General features: G+C 38.9%; 1 protein-coding gene across 2 annotated transcripts in view; it reads right to left on the bottom strand.

The window, feature by feature from the left end:
• The window catches only part of GOLGA7B (golgin A7 family member B), a 245,674-nt gene that overhangs the window by 19,810 nt on the left and 213,265 nt on the right, over positions 1 to 12,599 (bottom strand). For both annotated transcript variants that reach the window (XM_075215939.1, XM_075215938.1), the window contains one exon: positions 5,153 to 5,278. In XM_075215939.1, the coding sequence (XP_075072040.1) occupies positions 5,153 to 5,278 (126 nt within the window). The remainder of the gene's footprint in view (positions 1 to 5,152; positions 5,279 to 12,599) is intronic.

Raw genomic sequence — 12,599 nt, 5'->3', positions numbered from 1 at the left:
TCCTATGGGTAAGATGTATCAAGCTGCGCGTTTCCGGTGAGTTTGAGAAGTGGAGATGTTGCCTATAGCAACCAATCAAATTCTAGGTTGATTCATTAAGGAACTTAAATCAAGAAGTTTCTTATTTAAGTCTCCTGGGCAAAACCATGTTACAATGCAAGGGGTGAAAATTAGTTTTCTGTTTTGCACATAAGTTAAATACTGACTGTTTTTTCATGTAGCACACAAATACTTGATAGCTTATTTGTACACTGAAATTTAAAGTTGATATTTGTGTGCTACATGAAAAAACAGTCAGGATTTAACTTATGTGCAAAACAGAAAACTAATTTTCACCCCTTGCATTGTAACATGGTTTTGCCCAGGAGACTTAAATAAGAAACTTCTTGATTTAAGTTCCTTAATGAATCCGGCCCTAGAATTTGATTGGTTGCTCCACTTTTCAAACTCACCAGAAACACGCAGCCTGATACATTTTGGAATTTGTCTAATGCTTCCCTTTGCTCTAGTAACACCTATTGCATAGTATTTATCCTTAACAGATCATGTAGTATATCCTCTAGGACAAAATGATCTAACTAAGAGGTTCTGGGCAGATTTCTTTTTGTCTCATAGATGCTGTAATTCAAGATTATATCCTTGCTCAGCACAACCAAAGGTTCTGATTTTTAGACCAGAATTTCCCCAGTCTGTCCCCTACTGGCAGCTGGCAGGTTCATGCACCTTCAGAATGCATTTTGTTTCTTTAGCTCCTTACCTAAAAGGAATTACCTTGTTGGCAAAACTGAGTCTTGCCGGCCAACCTTGTGGTTGATGGATTATTTTTCCTTCTTCTAAATTGTGGCAAGAAAGCACTTTCCCCACTAAATCCATGCTGTTTGGGATCCTGTAAGTTACTGGATTTGAGATATTCTACAACTATTTCTTTTAAGAGTGTTTCCATTAATTTCCCTATTACTATTGTAAGGCTCACTGGTCTGTAGTTGCTGCTTCTTCCTTGCTTACACTTGTGTGCAGTAGGACTACATTTGCTCTGTTCCAGTCTCCTGGAATTACTCATGTAACTAGTGACTGGTTGAATAATTCTGTTAATGGTGTTACCAGCACCCGTTTAAGCTCTTTTAGTATCCTTGGATGTATCCCATCTGGCTCCATTGATTTATCCACTTTCAGTTTTGAGAGCTCTGTTAGAACTTTCTCCTCTATAAATGTACTTGTATCTACCTTATTTTTATGAGTCTATTTGGAGCTTAACTTTGGCCCCTTCCCTGCTCTTTCTGTAGTAAACGCTGAGCAAAACTAATTATTAAGATGATCTGCTATTACCTTGTCTCCCTCAACAAGACTCTCACTCTTTGTCTTTAGTCTTATTATTCTTCTTTTTGTTTTTCTCCTTTCACTTATATACTTAAAAAAAGTTTTGCCCCCTTTACCTACTGACTGGGCCATATTCTCTTCAGCTTGTGCCTTTGCACATCTGATTACCTTCTTAGCCTCCTTCTGTCTACCAAGATACACCTCTTTGTCTTCATTATTCTGAGTCTGCTTATATTTCCTAAAGGCCATCTTTTTTGCTTTCACAATACTTGCTACTTCTTTTACAAACCACACTGGCTTCCTTTTCCTTGTACTTTTCTTAACCTTTTTGATACAAAGGTCTGTTGCTTTAAGTATTTAAGCACTTTTTAATTTTTCCCACCTCTCCTGCACTCCTTTTAAGTTCCTCCACTCTGCCAAAGAGTCACTTACACATTTTCCCATCTCTACAAAGTCAGCTTACTTAAAATCAAACACCTTTGTTTTTGTGCGGTATGAGTCGGTCTCTGTCTTTATAATAAACCATACTGCTTGATGATCGCTGGTGCCTAAGTTCTTACCTACATTTACATAAGATATTCTGTCACCATTTATAAGAATCAAGTTTAATATTGGATCAACTGAGCGCCGGCTTATTTGTTCTCTAAATTTCATCTACTACGTAGCAGGACTTCACAAGTTTGAGGTTCACAAGTTTGAGGTTCTGTGGTAATGGGTCTTGAGGGAGCGCTCGATATTGAATGAATGTTGACCTTGATCACTTCTCTAATAAACTAAAATACTCTGCACATTTTGTTTTACTGAACAATACAAGCAAGCATTAGATTTTCTGCAAGATTCAAATTTTGCACATCACACTTAGATCTTAGAACTTTAATCTTGATAATACTTTTTATCCTGTAAGGCGCAGCTGTTACATACAAAGCGTTCCTTTATGCTCCTTCTGTGAAGAATAATGGACATCATAAGCGAGCTGAACAGACATCTTTGTGTACTCTCCTAATAAGTATGCACACGACCTCGAATTTGGCCATGACCATTATGTGGACACACTTATATCAGCACTTGAACACAGACATAGAAGTCAGAAAATAAAATATCCTGTTAGAAAAACAAACCACTCGGTGATGCCCGTTCACTACAAAGGAAGCCAATGAATCACATGCAGTCACTGAGCATGTGCAGCCTTGCACAGTACAACTTATAGTAATGGCAGGTCGGCTGACTGCCCCTGGTCAATGGCTCTTTAATCAGACCTCCCCCAAGCGTCAGCATAGGGAGAGAAGCTGAGCTTTCACTGGAAACAAGGTCCAGGTGTGAACATTCTATCCAAACCCGCAAGGACAGGAAGAGAAGACTGCTGGAATGGAGGAGCAGGAGTTTGGCTAATTTCCCGTTCTTCCGACTGGCGAGAGGTGGGAACTAACCCTTCAATTTCCCACTGTCACGTCGAAAGAACCAGGTGAAAAATTAGATACATCATATAGTCAGTTTATACAGTGCACCAACCCTTCCCATGTATTTGCCAGCTTGAGTAGAGGCAGAATTAGATGGGCAGACAATGCCATTTAAAACAAGTTGGTGTGGGTCACGTATGTGAAATACAGAAGGTGAATAGGGCAAGACAAAATGTTTCCAAATGTGATGTTGATATTGGGCACCAGACATGCTGGCACGACTATATCAGAATTATCAGACACACTGTTGTGGTTTTGTTACATGGAAGTGTAATGGGCATATTAAAGATGGTCCACCACCCATATAACATTCAAACAGCAACTGCTTTGTTGTCTAAAACAAACCACTGAAGGAGACTGACACAATATTTTGCATAATATTAGATGGCTACAGTTAATCAACTAACAGTGAAATACAACCCTCCTAGTCACCTGGGGCCTGATTCATTAAGGATCTTAACTTGAGAAACTTCTTATTTCAGTCTCCTGGACAAAACCATGTTACAATGCAAGGGGTGCAAATTAGTTTTCTGTTTTGCACATAAGTTAAATACTGACTATTGTTTCATGTAGAACAGAAATACTTGATAATTTATTTGTACACTGAAATTTAAAGTTTATATTTGTATGCTACATGAAAAACAGTCAGCATTTAACTTATGTGCAAAACAAAATGTAATTTGCACCCCTTGCATTGTAACATGGTTTTGTCCAGGAGACTGAAATAAGAAATTTCTCAAGTTAAGATCCTTAATGAATCAGGCCCCTAGTCACACCTCATCCTGTATAAATTCTAATCTATGAGATTACACTCCCTAACAGTGCATGTTTTCCATATCTCCTTGCTGGAGCAAGAAGATAAATGATCCACAGGTGGTACTAATTATTTCACTTGTGACCTGGAAAACCTGCAGTGTTAGGGTACCATCAGCATCGAATTTGGGAATCCCTAGGTGAATCAGGCTTGTAAAGTGTCCTCTTCGAACTTGCTCAGTATCCTCATTACAACGAATCACTCGTCCACCCAGCAGCAACAAAGTACTCCAAAAAGACCCCCCAATTACCACCGCACAACCCTCTATCATATTTTGTTTCCATACAAATGCAGAATCTATAGCAAATATTTTTTTTTTTAGATTGATATTCACCTAAACTACTAAAGGCAAATCACCATTTAAATTGACAGGTGTATCTCACAATCACAGAAGTCATTGAACAGGGGGAATCTAGAAAAGAACAATTTGACAAATCACCTTGTAAATCTTCAAGAATAATCTCACTTCAAGCACTCGAGTTCCCCTGAAAAGCAGTGAGCTTTCCTACTTATTTCAATGGGCAAAGCATTTCAATGGGGGCAAAAACCCCTCAGAAATGTATTGCTGATTGAGCATACAGAAAACCGCTCCTTTCTGTATATAAATAAATACATTTAAAAATAAGATTAAATACTATTGTGAAACTACAAGCACCAGCATAGAACTATAAACGCCAGCATAGAACTACAAGCGCCACGATAGTATTACACTACTTTACCCCTGATGCATTGTTTTCAGTGGGGCTGCTTAGCCAATCACAAGCGGCCAGCATGTAATCATTGCTTGTGATTGGCTGTGCTTTTCCCATTCATTTCTATGATTATTTTGATTAAACTACTGTTATCTACAAAATAAGAATATAAGAATAAAAATAAATTTGCTATTAATATATGATTAGCAATTATTATATTTGTTGATAGTACACAATTTGTTTACAAGGAAACGGTCACTGGGACTATATTATATAAACCTATATTACCATAAACAGGTTAAGAATGAGTAAACTGATCTAGGACAATGCACAAATGATATTGGAAGTTACAGAGGAGTTCTCTGCCCATATATACAGGACACAAAAATCTAATGTGACTTTTTATATCTGTAATAATGTAAAGTAGAGAATGCTTTATTTCTAATAATGCATAGGCTTCCTCATGAATACCAAAGTGATGACATCAGAACTCATTATTTATAGTAATATTATTTACAGGAATCTATACCTAAAATTGCATTAATTGTGTATTATACTGCTATTATTCTGAAAATCTGCTCTGTTTGCTGTCCCTAAAGGATGAGTAACCCTGTCTTATACTACCATAGGATGCCTTTACTTTTGTGTAGGAACTGATACACATGTTAAAGCTTAAGGGATATATAATGGCAGTGTGCTGCAATGATATATTTAACCAGGCTCCTCCAGCAGCAACGCTTTGTCTATTTCATAGCAACTGTGACTGTATCATTCCCGCACTTTGAAGATTTATTTATCTACATATTACAGAGTGTCAGAAGTGACGGTAATATTTGCAGTATGACTGGGATTAATCAGAAAGCGCTTAATACCCGACTGTCAAGTTCTGGTGGGAACTTCGTCTGGAACTGACACATGGTTCCGTCACTGTAATCCCTCTGTATAAACACTTTGGTGGCCAGAGAGGCGCTCCTCCTCAGCTCCTGCAGGTTATGCATCTGGAAGACAGAAAGCGGAAAATATAGAAGTCAGGAAGACAGTAGGAGAATAACAGGGCTCTGCATGACCAGGAACAAGGCGGCTGAAACCTCTCTGCTATTTTATCAGATGACACAAATACAGAAACCAGAGTGTGACTGTCTCAGCGGTATTCAGAAAACAGCTTTACTGCACTGGCCGAAAGAATTAAACAAACAGGAAGCAAAGCTGATAACGTCCATTGGAACACAGTAAATATTGGCCAATTAAGATGCCTCCTGTTGGTAACTGGATACCTGCTGGTTTGGAAAACAATTCAAACACTGTTTTGGGTTATTTATGACATAATGATAATGCATTTTGAATGCTTTCGACAATAAATTACATTTTAAAAAAAATAAAATAAAAATGATTTCCTATAGTATCGCCATGAATGAGTTTAAAAGGCTGAATATTCTGCAAGTTAATTGTAACACTGGTAATGACCAGTTCCTGTGCTGATCTTTTACTTGAGTGAAAGGATTCTCTTGAGTAAAAGTATTGAATACATACAATATTATATAGATTCAGCTATACAATAATATATATTTATATCTACTATATAAATGCCTAGTGGCGTGTGTGGAAAAAAAACACCCAAGCTGCAGCACCACCTGCTGGGCAGAGTTATACACTGACCTATATATTTCTTGAAGGAGAAGTGACAGTTGGGAGTGGTTGGTGGTTGCCGGGGGTGACAGTGGGGAGTTTTTAACACCTTAAGTAGCTTGATGAAGGATGTGGCCATGAAGATGAAGGATGAGGTGATGGAGAAAAATGATGAGTGAGGTGGTGACATGTGGACAAAACCACGTTAAAAAGGGCGCTTGCATCGGGAAGTAACGCTCTTCCCCTGAGGAGGCCTGGGCTAGGCCCAAATGCATGACAAGAACCTTTTTAACACCTTAAGTAGCTTGATTTGACTAGAATGCATGAGTATCATGCACAGGTTAACTTGTGTATATATATATATATATATATATACATATACACAAATATTTATATATTGGATCAGTGGTATTAGGACCGCAGGTATTGATCACAGTATGTGCCCTCCAGGCGCCACCTTAGATGAAGTGCAGGCACAGGCAAGGAGAGCCCATATCTGCTGCACTGCCGTTCTTTGGTGAATTCCCCCCCGGAAAACTCCAATGTCTGGCAGTAGAGCAGATATCATTATTATTATCTTTAATTTATAAGGCACCACAAAACTTCCACCGTGCTGCACATAGGTGATTAGAACACACAACAAATATACAAAATTACATAAGTAAATACAGATAAGAACAATGGGCACAGATAAACAGAATAATAAATGCAAGGATGCAATTAACAAAAACAATGCAGCATAAAACGAAATAGGTAAAGAGAGGTGGACGGAGAGTGGGCAGACTTGAGATATAGGGCAGAGGGTAATAAGAGACTATTGGAGGAAATAGGAATAATAAGCAGAGTAGTATTTGCTATGGTGCAAAGGTCAGCAAGATACTGAGTAGATACTGAGTAGAAGAACAATTATAGCTATTGGTGGGTATAAATGTTCACGGATACAGGCACTTTGCTGGTTCCAGACCCTATGTAGTTGATCATTAACGATACAGTGCTAGTTCCTGGCACTGGGCAGTTGGCGGTTACAGACACTCTGCTAGTTCCTGACCCTGGGCAGTTGATAATTATAGATACAGTGCTAGTTCCTGTCAGGAATTGCCTGCGCTCCTACTGCAGCTGCCTCGGCATGCTGCTTCTCTTGGTAGCTCCTATCTTTGGACTATATTGGACTTGTTACTACTGTTTACTGCAGTACCTCTAATCCACCAGAGGTGCTGCTATTGTGCCTTGTCTCCTTTTCACTGCCAGGGGTTAAATTGTTGCACTAAGACAATTATCTCCACCTGATTGTCTCCTATTTATACCTGCCTCTCCCAGTTGCCTGTGCTGGTCATTGTTATAATGTTGTTGTTCCTTATTGTTGTGCTCTCCTGCTTCTCCTGTTCACTGGGACTTCTGCATGCTCCTGCTGACATCTCTGTACCGGATTTCTCTCCACTCAGTCATTCCACCTGCATTAGCTGTATTCCTTATTGCTACCAGTTTTCAGTTTCTCTCAAAAATCCTTGTTCAGTGTCTGCAATACTTGGTTCATACCATTTCCTGTAATCTCTGGTTTATACCTGTTTCAGTTTTCTGCATTAAAGCGTGACAGTTCCTGACCCTGAGCAGTTGATAATGACCAAAACACCAATACAATGCTAGTTCCTGGTCCTGGGCAGTTTCTGGTTACAGGCACTCTCCTAGTTCCTGACCCTGGGTAGTTGGTAATTATGGATACAGTGCTAGTTCCTGGCTCTAGGCAGTTGATAATTACCGATATAGTGCTTGTTCCTGGTTCTGGGCAGTTGGTGGTTACAAGCACTCTGCTAGTTCCTGGCTCTGGGCAGTTGGTGGTTACAAGCACTCTGCTAGTTTCTGACCCTGGGCATTTGATAATTACCGATATAGTGCTAGTTCCTGGTTCTGGGCAGTTGGTGGTTACAAGCACTCTGCTAGTTCCTGGCTCTGGGCAGTTGGTGGTTACAAGCACTCTGCTAGTTTCTGACCCTGGGCATTTGATAATTACCGATATAGTGCTAGTTCCTGGCTCTGGGCAGTTGGTGGTTACAAGCACTCTGCTAGTTCCTGACCCTGGGCAGTTGATAATTACCGATACAGTGCTAGTTCCTGTCTCTGGGCAGTTGATAATTATAGATACAGTGTTAGTTCCTGGCACTGGGCAGTTGATAAGTACCCATATAAAGCCCAGCATAACAAAACACAATGGGGAAGTGGCTTGTCCAATGACTGGCAGTAGAACAGATACAGACTGACTTTCCCTCTTTCAGCACTTCTTTTGAGATGGCACCTGGGCTATCCATGATAGGTAGTTCCTATTCCTTAATACTCTGTATTTTAAAGCTTGATACTTAACAAAGGTACTTTCACCATTAAGCGCCCCCTTTCCTTCTTTGCATTTATTGGCCCAAAAAAAGAATCAGGTAAATTAAAAGAATCCTTCAGATCAACTCAAGATACAGTTTTTGAAATGAGAGAGGGCCTGAGTCATTAAGGAAAGAAAAGCAAAAAAAAAAGGAGTAACTTTGCACCTTGGTAAAACCATGTTGCATTGGAGGGGGAGGTACATTTAAAACATGAGGACAGATTTATAGTTGGGATAGGGCATGTCCTAGATCAACTTTAAATGTCAGTGTAAAAATAAAGCTATCAAGTATTTGTGACTTACATAAAAAAAACAGTATTTAACTTATGTGCAATATAATAAACTAATTTACACCCCTTGCATTGTAACATGATTTGCCCAGGAGCAAAGTTGCTCCATTTTTTTGCTTAACTTTCCTTAATGAGAGAGAGACATGTTAGAGAACTAGACTTGATTTTACGTACATTAATGAATGAAGAAATGGAAAAAATACACTAGCAATCCATAACTACAGGTTTATTCTTAAAAATGGATAAAGCAGATCATGCAATTTGACCCCTTCTGACAAATGTCATATGTAGTTACTCCTTCAATATAACACAGTCAGTGATGGTAAACTTTATAGAAAACACACAAAACATATATAATTGTCAAAGATAGCTTGGAATAAAGAGAGGTGGGTGTATGTCCCCCCTCGCAGGATATAAGTAATTAAGTGCTAAGAACATAATATTGTCATTCTGTTACCATAATAATAAATAGAATTGTGGGAATTAATGCAGGAACAAACATAGAATAAATGTGAAGGGCATCAACTCTTCCATCTGCACTCATAGCGCCTGAGTCATTAAGGAACGTATCTGCCGATTTTGTGTGTATAATCCACAAAATCAGTCTTCCCATGCCCAGAACCGGACGATACGCAACAGGACGCAGCCACGTCCAAGTCATCTTCAAAAGCAAATGACACTTACCGCAGCCTATGATTTTGGGGAGGGAACAGGGTGGAGAATGAGCGGACGCACGTAGGCAATTTACAGAATGGCATTCCAGTGCAACAACATCTAAGTCAGGTTCAGGCGCACGCAGAAGTACGCTGGTTTTCTGCCGTATCTCTTGCATCAGCTAGAGGTCTAGTCTAAGTCCTAAATCCCAGTGATGTCAGTATCATATGCATGCTATAACATGTGTTTGCAATCAGGAGCAACTGTAAATATGTCTGTTAAGTACGGTTGATATTAAGTACACCTTAATTAATGTTTTTCAATAAAAAAAATTATAATCATAAATGACTATATTATTGGTATGTAACGTTAATTGAATATATCTATTTTTTCTGTGCATTAGTTTGAGATTTTGTATTCCCCATACGTATTGTACGTATCCTGCAATGTCTGGTCTAGTACAACAGAGTGAACCTACACCCGTAGTCATCACACGTATCTTGAGATCCGTTCCTTGCTGACTTCTGGAGTATGCAGAACCAAGTTACATGCAGTTTTAAACAAACTCATGCTGCTCGCAGTATGTGTCACTTAATGACTCATGTAAACCATGTCCCCTCACATGACTAGCAGCCTGCTAGTTACTGTACGTAATCGTCTTCCCATTTACAGCACGTGTTTTTGCCAGGACGCTTCAGACAGAACTGCTAATTAGTAACTTGTGTTGAGCATCACTCTTATCGCCGATGCCAGATCTGACAAAGTGAGCACATGCGAGAATTGGAGAGGTTCCTGGAAGGATGGTAAGTATAAAGTGAACAATTAGGGATATTGCAGCATCGTGATTCACTCCATATTAGACTCCTATGTAATAAACAAGGCTTTTCCTGCAGTTATATCACCGGGAAGCACATAGAATAACATGAGATAACATGGTTTGTTTATATTGATTTGCTGAGCTGTATCATGGGCTCACACACGTGTGTAGGAGCAGGCAAAGAGGAGATGGGGACATTATATGTACTTAGTAGTAGACATAATAAGTTATCAATCTTTTTCCAAACATGGTTCTTAATAACTACCAGCTCTGATGTGGCTTTAGTAAAGGTCAACTGGGACTCAGTATTAGTGTTACTGTCAAATAATGATTAAATAGGACTTGTCACTCTTAGACACTCTTTAGTCTGGATGTTATGCTCAAACATACTGCTAATTGATCATTAGTAGCCTAGCAAAAGTATTATACAAAAGATCATTTACAAAGTACACAATGGTTAACACACAGTGCAAATGCTGTTTCTTCCCCTTTTGTGAACTTGTGTGACTTTTGCACAAGCACATATTTGTAAATGTAAGCATATGGGTCATCGCTTAGTGGGGGGCAGGGGGATTGCAAAATAGTGGGGTGATGTTTGCTAAATGCATTACTTTGCCTCTTACTAAATCCAACTCCAAAAAAAGATTTTGTAATACATAAACACATTTAAAGGCGCTTCAAGGGATGGAGACTGAACCTTTAGGGGTGTTCCTGTTTTTTACTCTCACAAAATGACTTGTTTTCTGCATTCTCAGTGCTGGAGACCGGGCATCAGCCACTGTTTGTAAATTTGTACTATCCAAATGCGCTATAGACAGGAGAGACAACAAATATCCATGTAATACAGACATTTATATGTCGCATAGGTCCTTCAATGAGGCTGTATTTCAAATGTGAAATTTGAAGGTTTAAATTAAATATGAAGGCTGTCCTAAAATGATAGTAGGCTGGACTTTTAATTATCATTTTTGCATTTGCCGTCATGCACGTTGGAATCTAAGACTGCATTCCTGCTAATGGTCATGCCGAGTATCTGCAAGAATACCCTACCAAAAAATGGACATGGGGCATGCACCTAATGTACAGTATGTGTCCTGTGGATTTACACTAAAAACATCCACCCTTCAGGTTCGTGATGACATTATATCTGGACAAATACAGAAAAATGTTTGTATTTGTTGATAGCTTTTGTGGGCTTTTTGACATATAATCTAATGTATGGAAATGTATGCAAATCCTTTTTTTTTGTGTTATACATGACTGCGTTAAAACTCCCCTTCAGTCCCTTAAAAACTCGCAAACACAATGATTAACGGGCGGGGGCAGCGTTCCCTCCTTTTCACTTGAATTGCACGAGTTTTCGCGCTGCGGTAACTAAAAACGGTCGCTATTGCAGTTAAAGACCTGCGTGAGATTATTTTTTTTTACGCTGCAGGGAAAAAAACAAACTTGCGGACAATTGAATACCCCCCTAATAGTTATATATTTTGGAGATGTTTGTGTGATCTGCAACTGTGAAGGCATAGCGGATGAGAGTAGGAGATGTCGGTCATGGTAACATGTACATTTACACGTGAGGGCACAATTTGTACAGATGCCTGTGTGCTTCTAGTTATATCCCTATCTTAATGTGTATTTACTGTATGTGAAATATGCAAGTCTTTCAATCTGTGACAATGAAATATATCCTTGTCCATCGCCAACGGAGCTCCAACAACTCTCTGTTTCATGATAATTATGGTGGCAGATGAACTTGTGTTTTTAAATAGGACTTTAATGTACATGTTATCTAATTTTAGTTTTTTGTGGAACTATTCAATGAGCACAAAAGAGCTGCTAATAATAATAATTATAATGGGATCCAGTTAACGTGTCAGGCTTCCTAGCATGAGTCACGGGAATGAACCAGAGCCCTTTATCCCTAATGTATAATTCTCAGATACTCTGAATACGTGTCCTCCCACTCACATCACCAAAAATAGAACTATTCGCACTCCACTCAGAATCACCCACATTATTGTGTTTGCTGACACTGTCGGGTGCTCTGAAAAAAATGACTCACGTTGTAAATGTTAATACAAGTTAGTTACAACACTTAGATCAATCCAGCCATAAATAGGTCCTGAGATTTTTAAGAACACCCTCTCCCTATGTCATCGTCCGCAGGTGACCATATCTGGGCTACTGAGCTCATTTTGAGAAAGATATTTGGCTTGCTTGATATGAGCAAGAAAAAAATGTTTATTTCTGGGAGATTTGGTTTGTGGATATCAAGTGTGATTTATTTATTTGTAATCTGTTCCATGCACATGTTGCTTCCTGGAGGCTATCACAGACAAATGAGAAAGATGCAATATGATTTCTGTAGACAAACAACATCTGACAGAGAGATATTACTCTTCTTATCCCCAAGGCGGTGACTTAAATTTTCACCATCATATTATGTATGAAAACATTACTTTATATTCAGACTACACAGATTTTACCACACACATATATCCTCACTTGAATTGCATTGTGTATTGTAAAGGGGAAAATCCAAATAACAAAAACATAAAGGACCAAAA

The sequence above is a fragment of the Mixophyes fleayi genome, chromosome 6, assembly GCF_038048845.1.
Source record: "Mixophyes fleayi isolate aMixFle1 chromosome 6, aMixFle1.hap1, whole genome shotgun sequence".
NCBI lineage: Eukaryota > Metazoa > Chordata > Amphibia > Anura > Limnodynastidae > Mixophyes > Mixophyes fleayi.
Note: the sequence above shows the minus strand (reverse complement) of the source record. Positions and strands in the feature narration are given on the sequence as shown.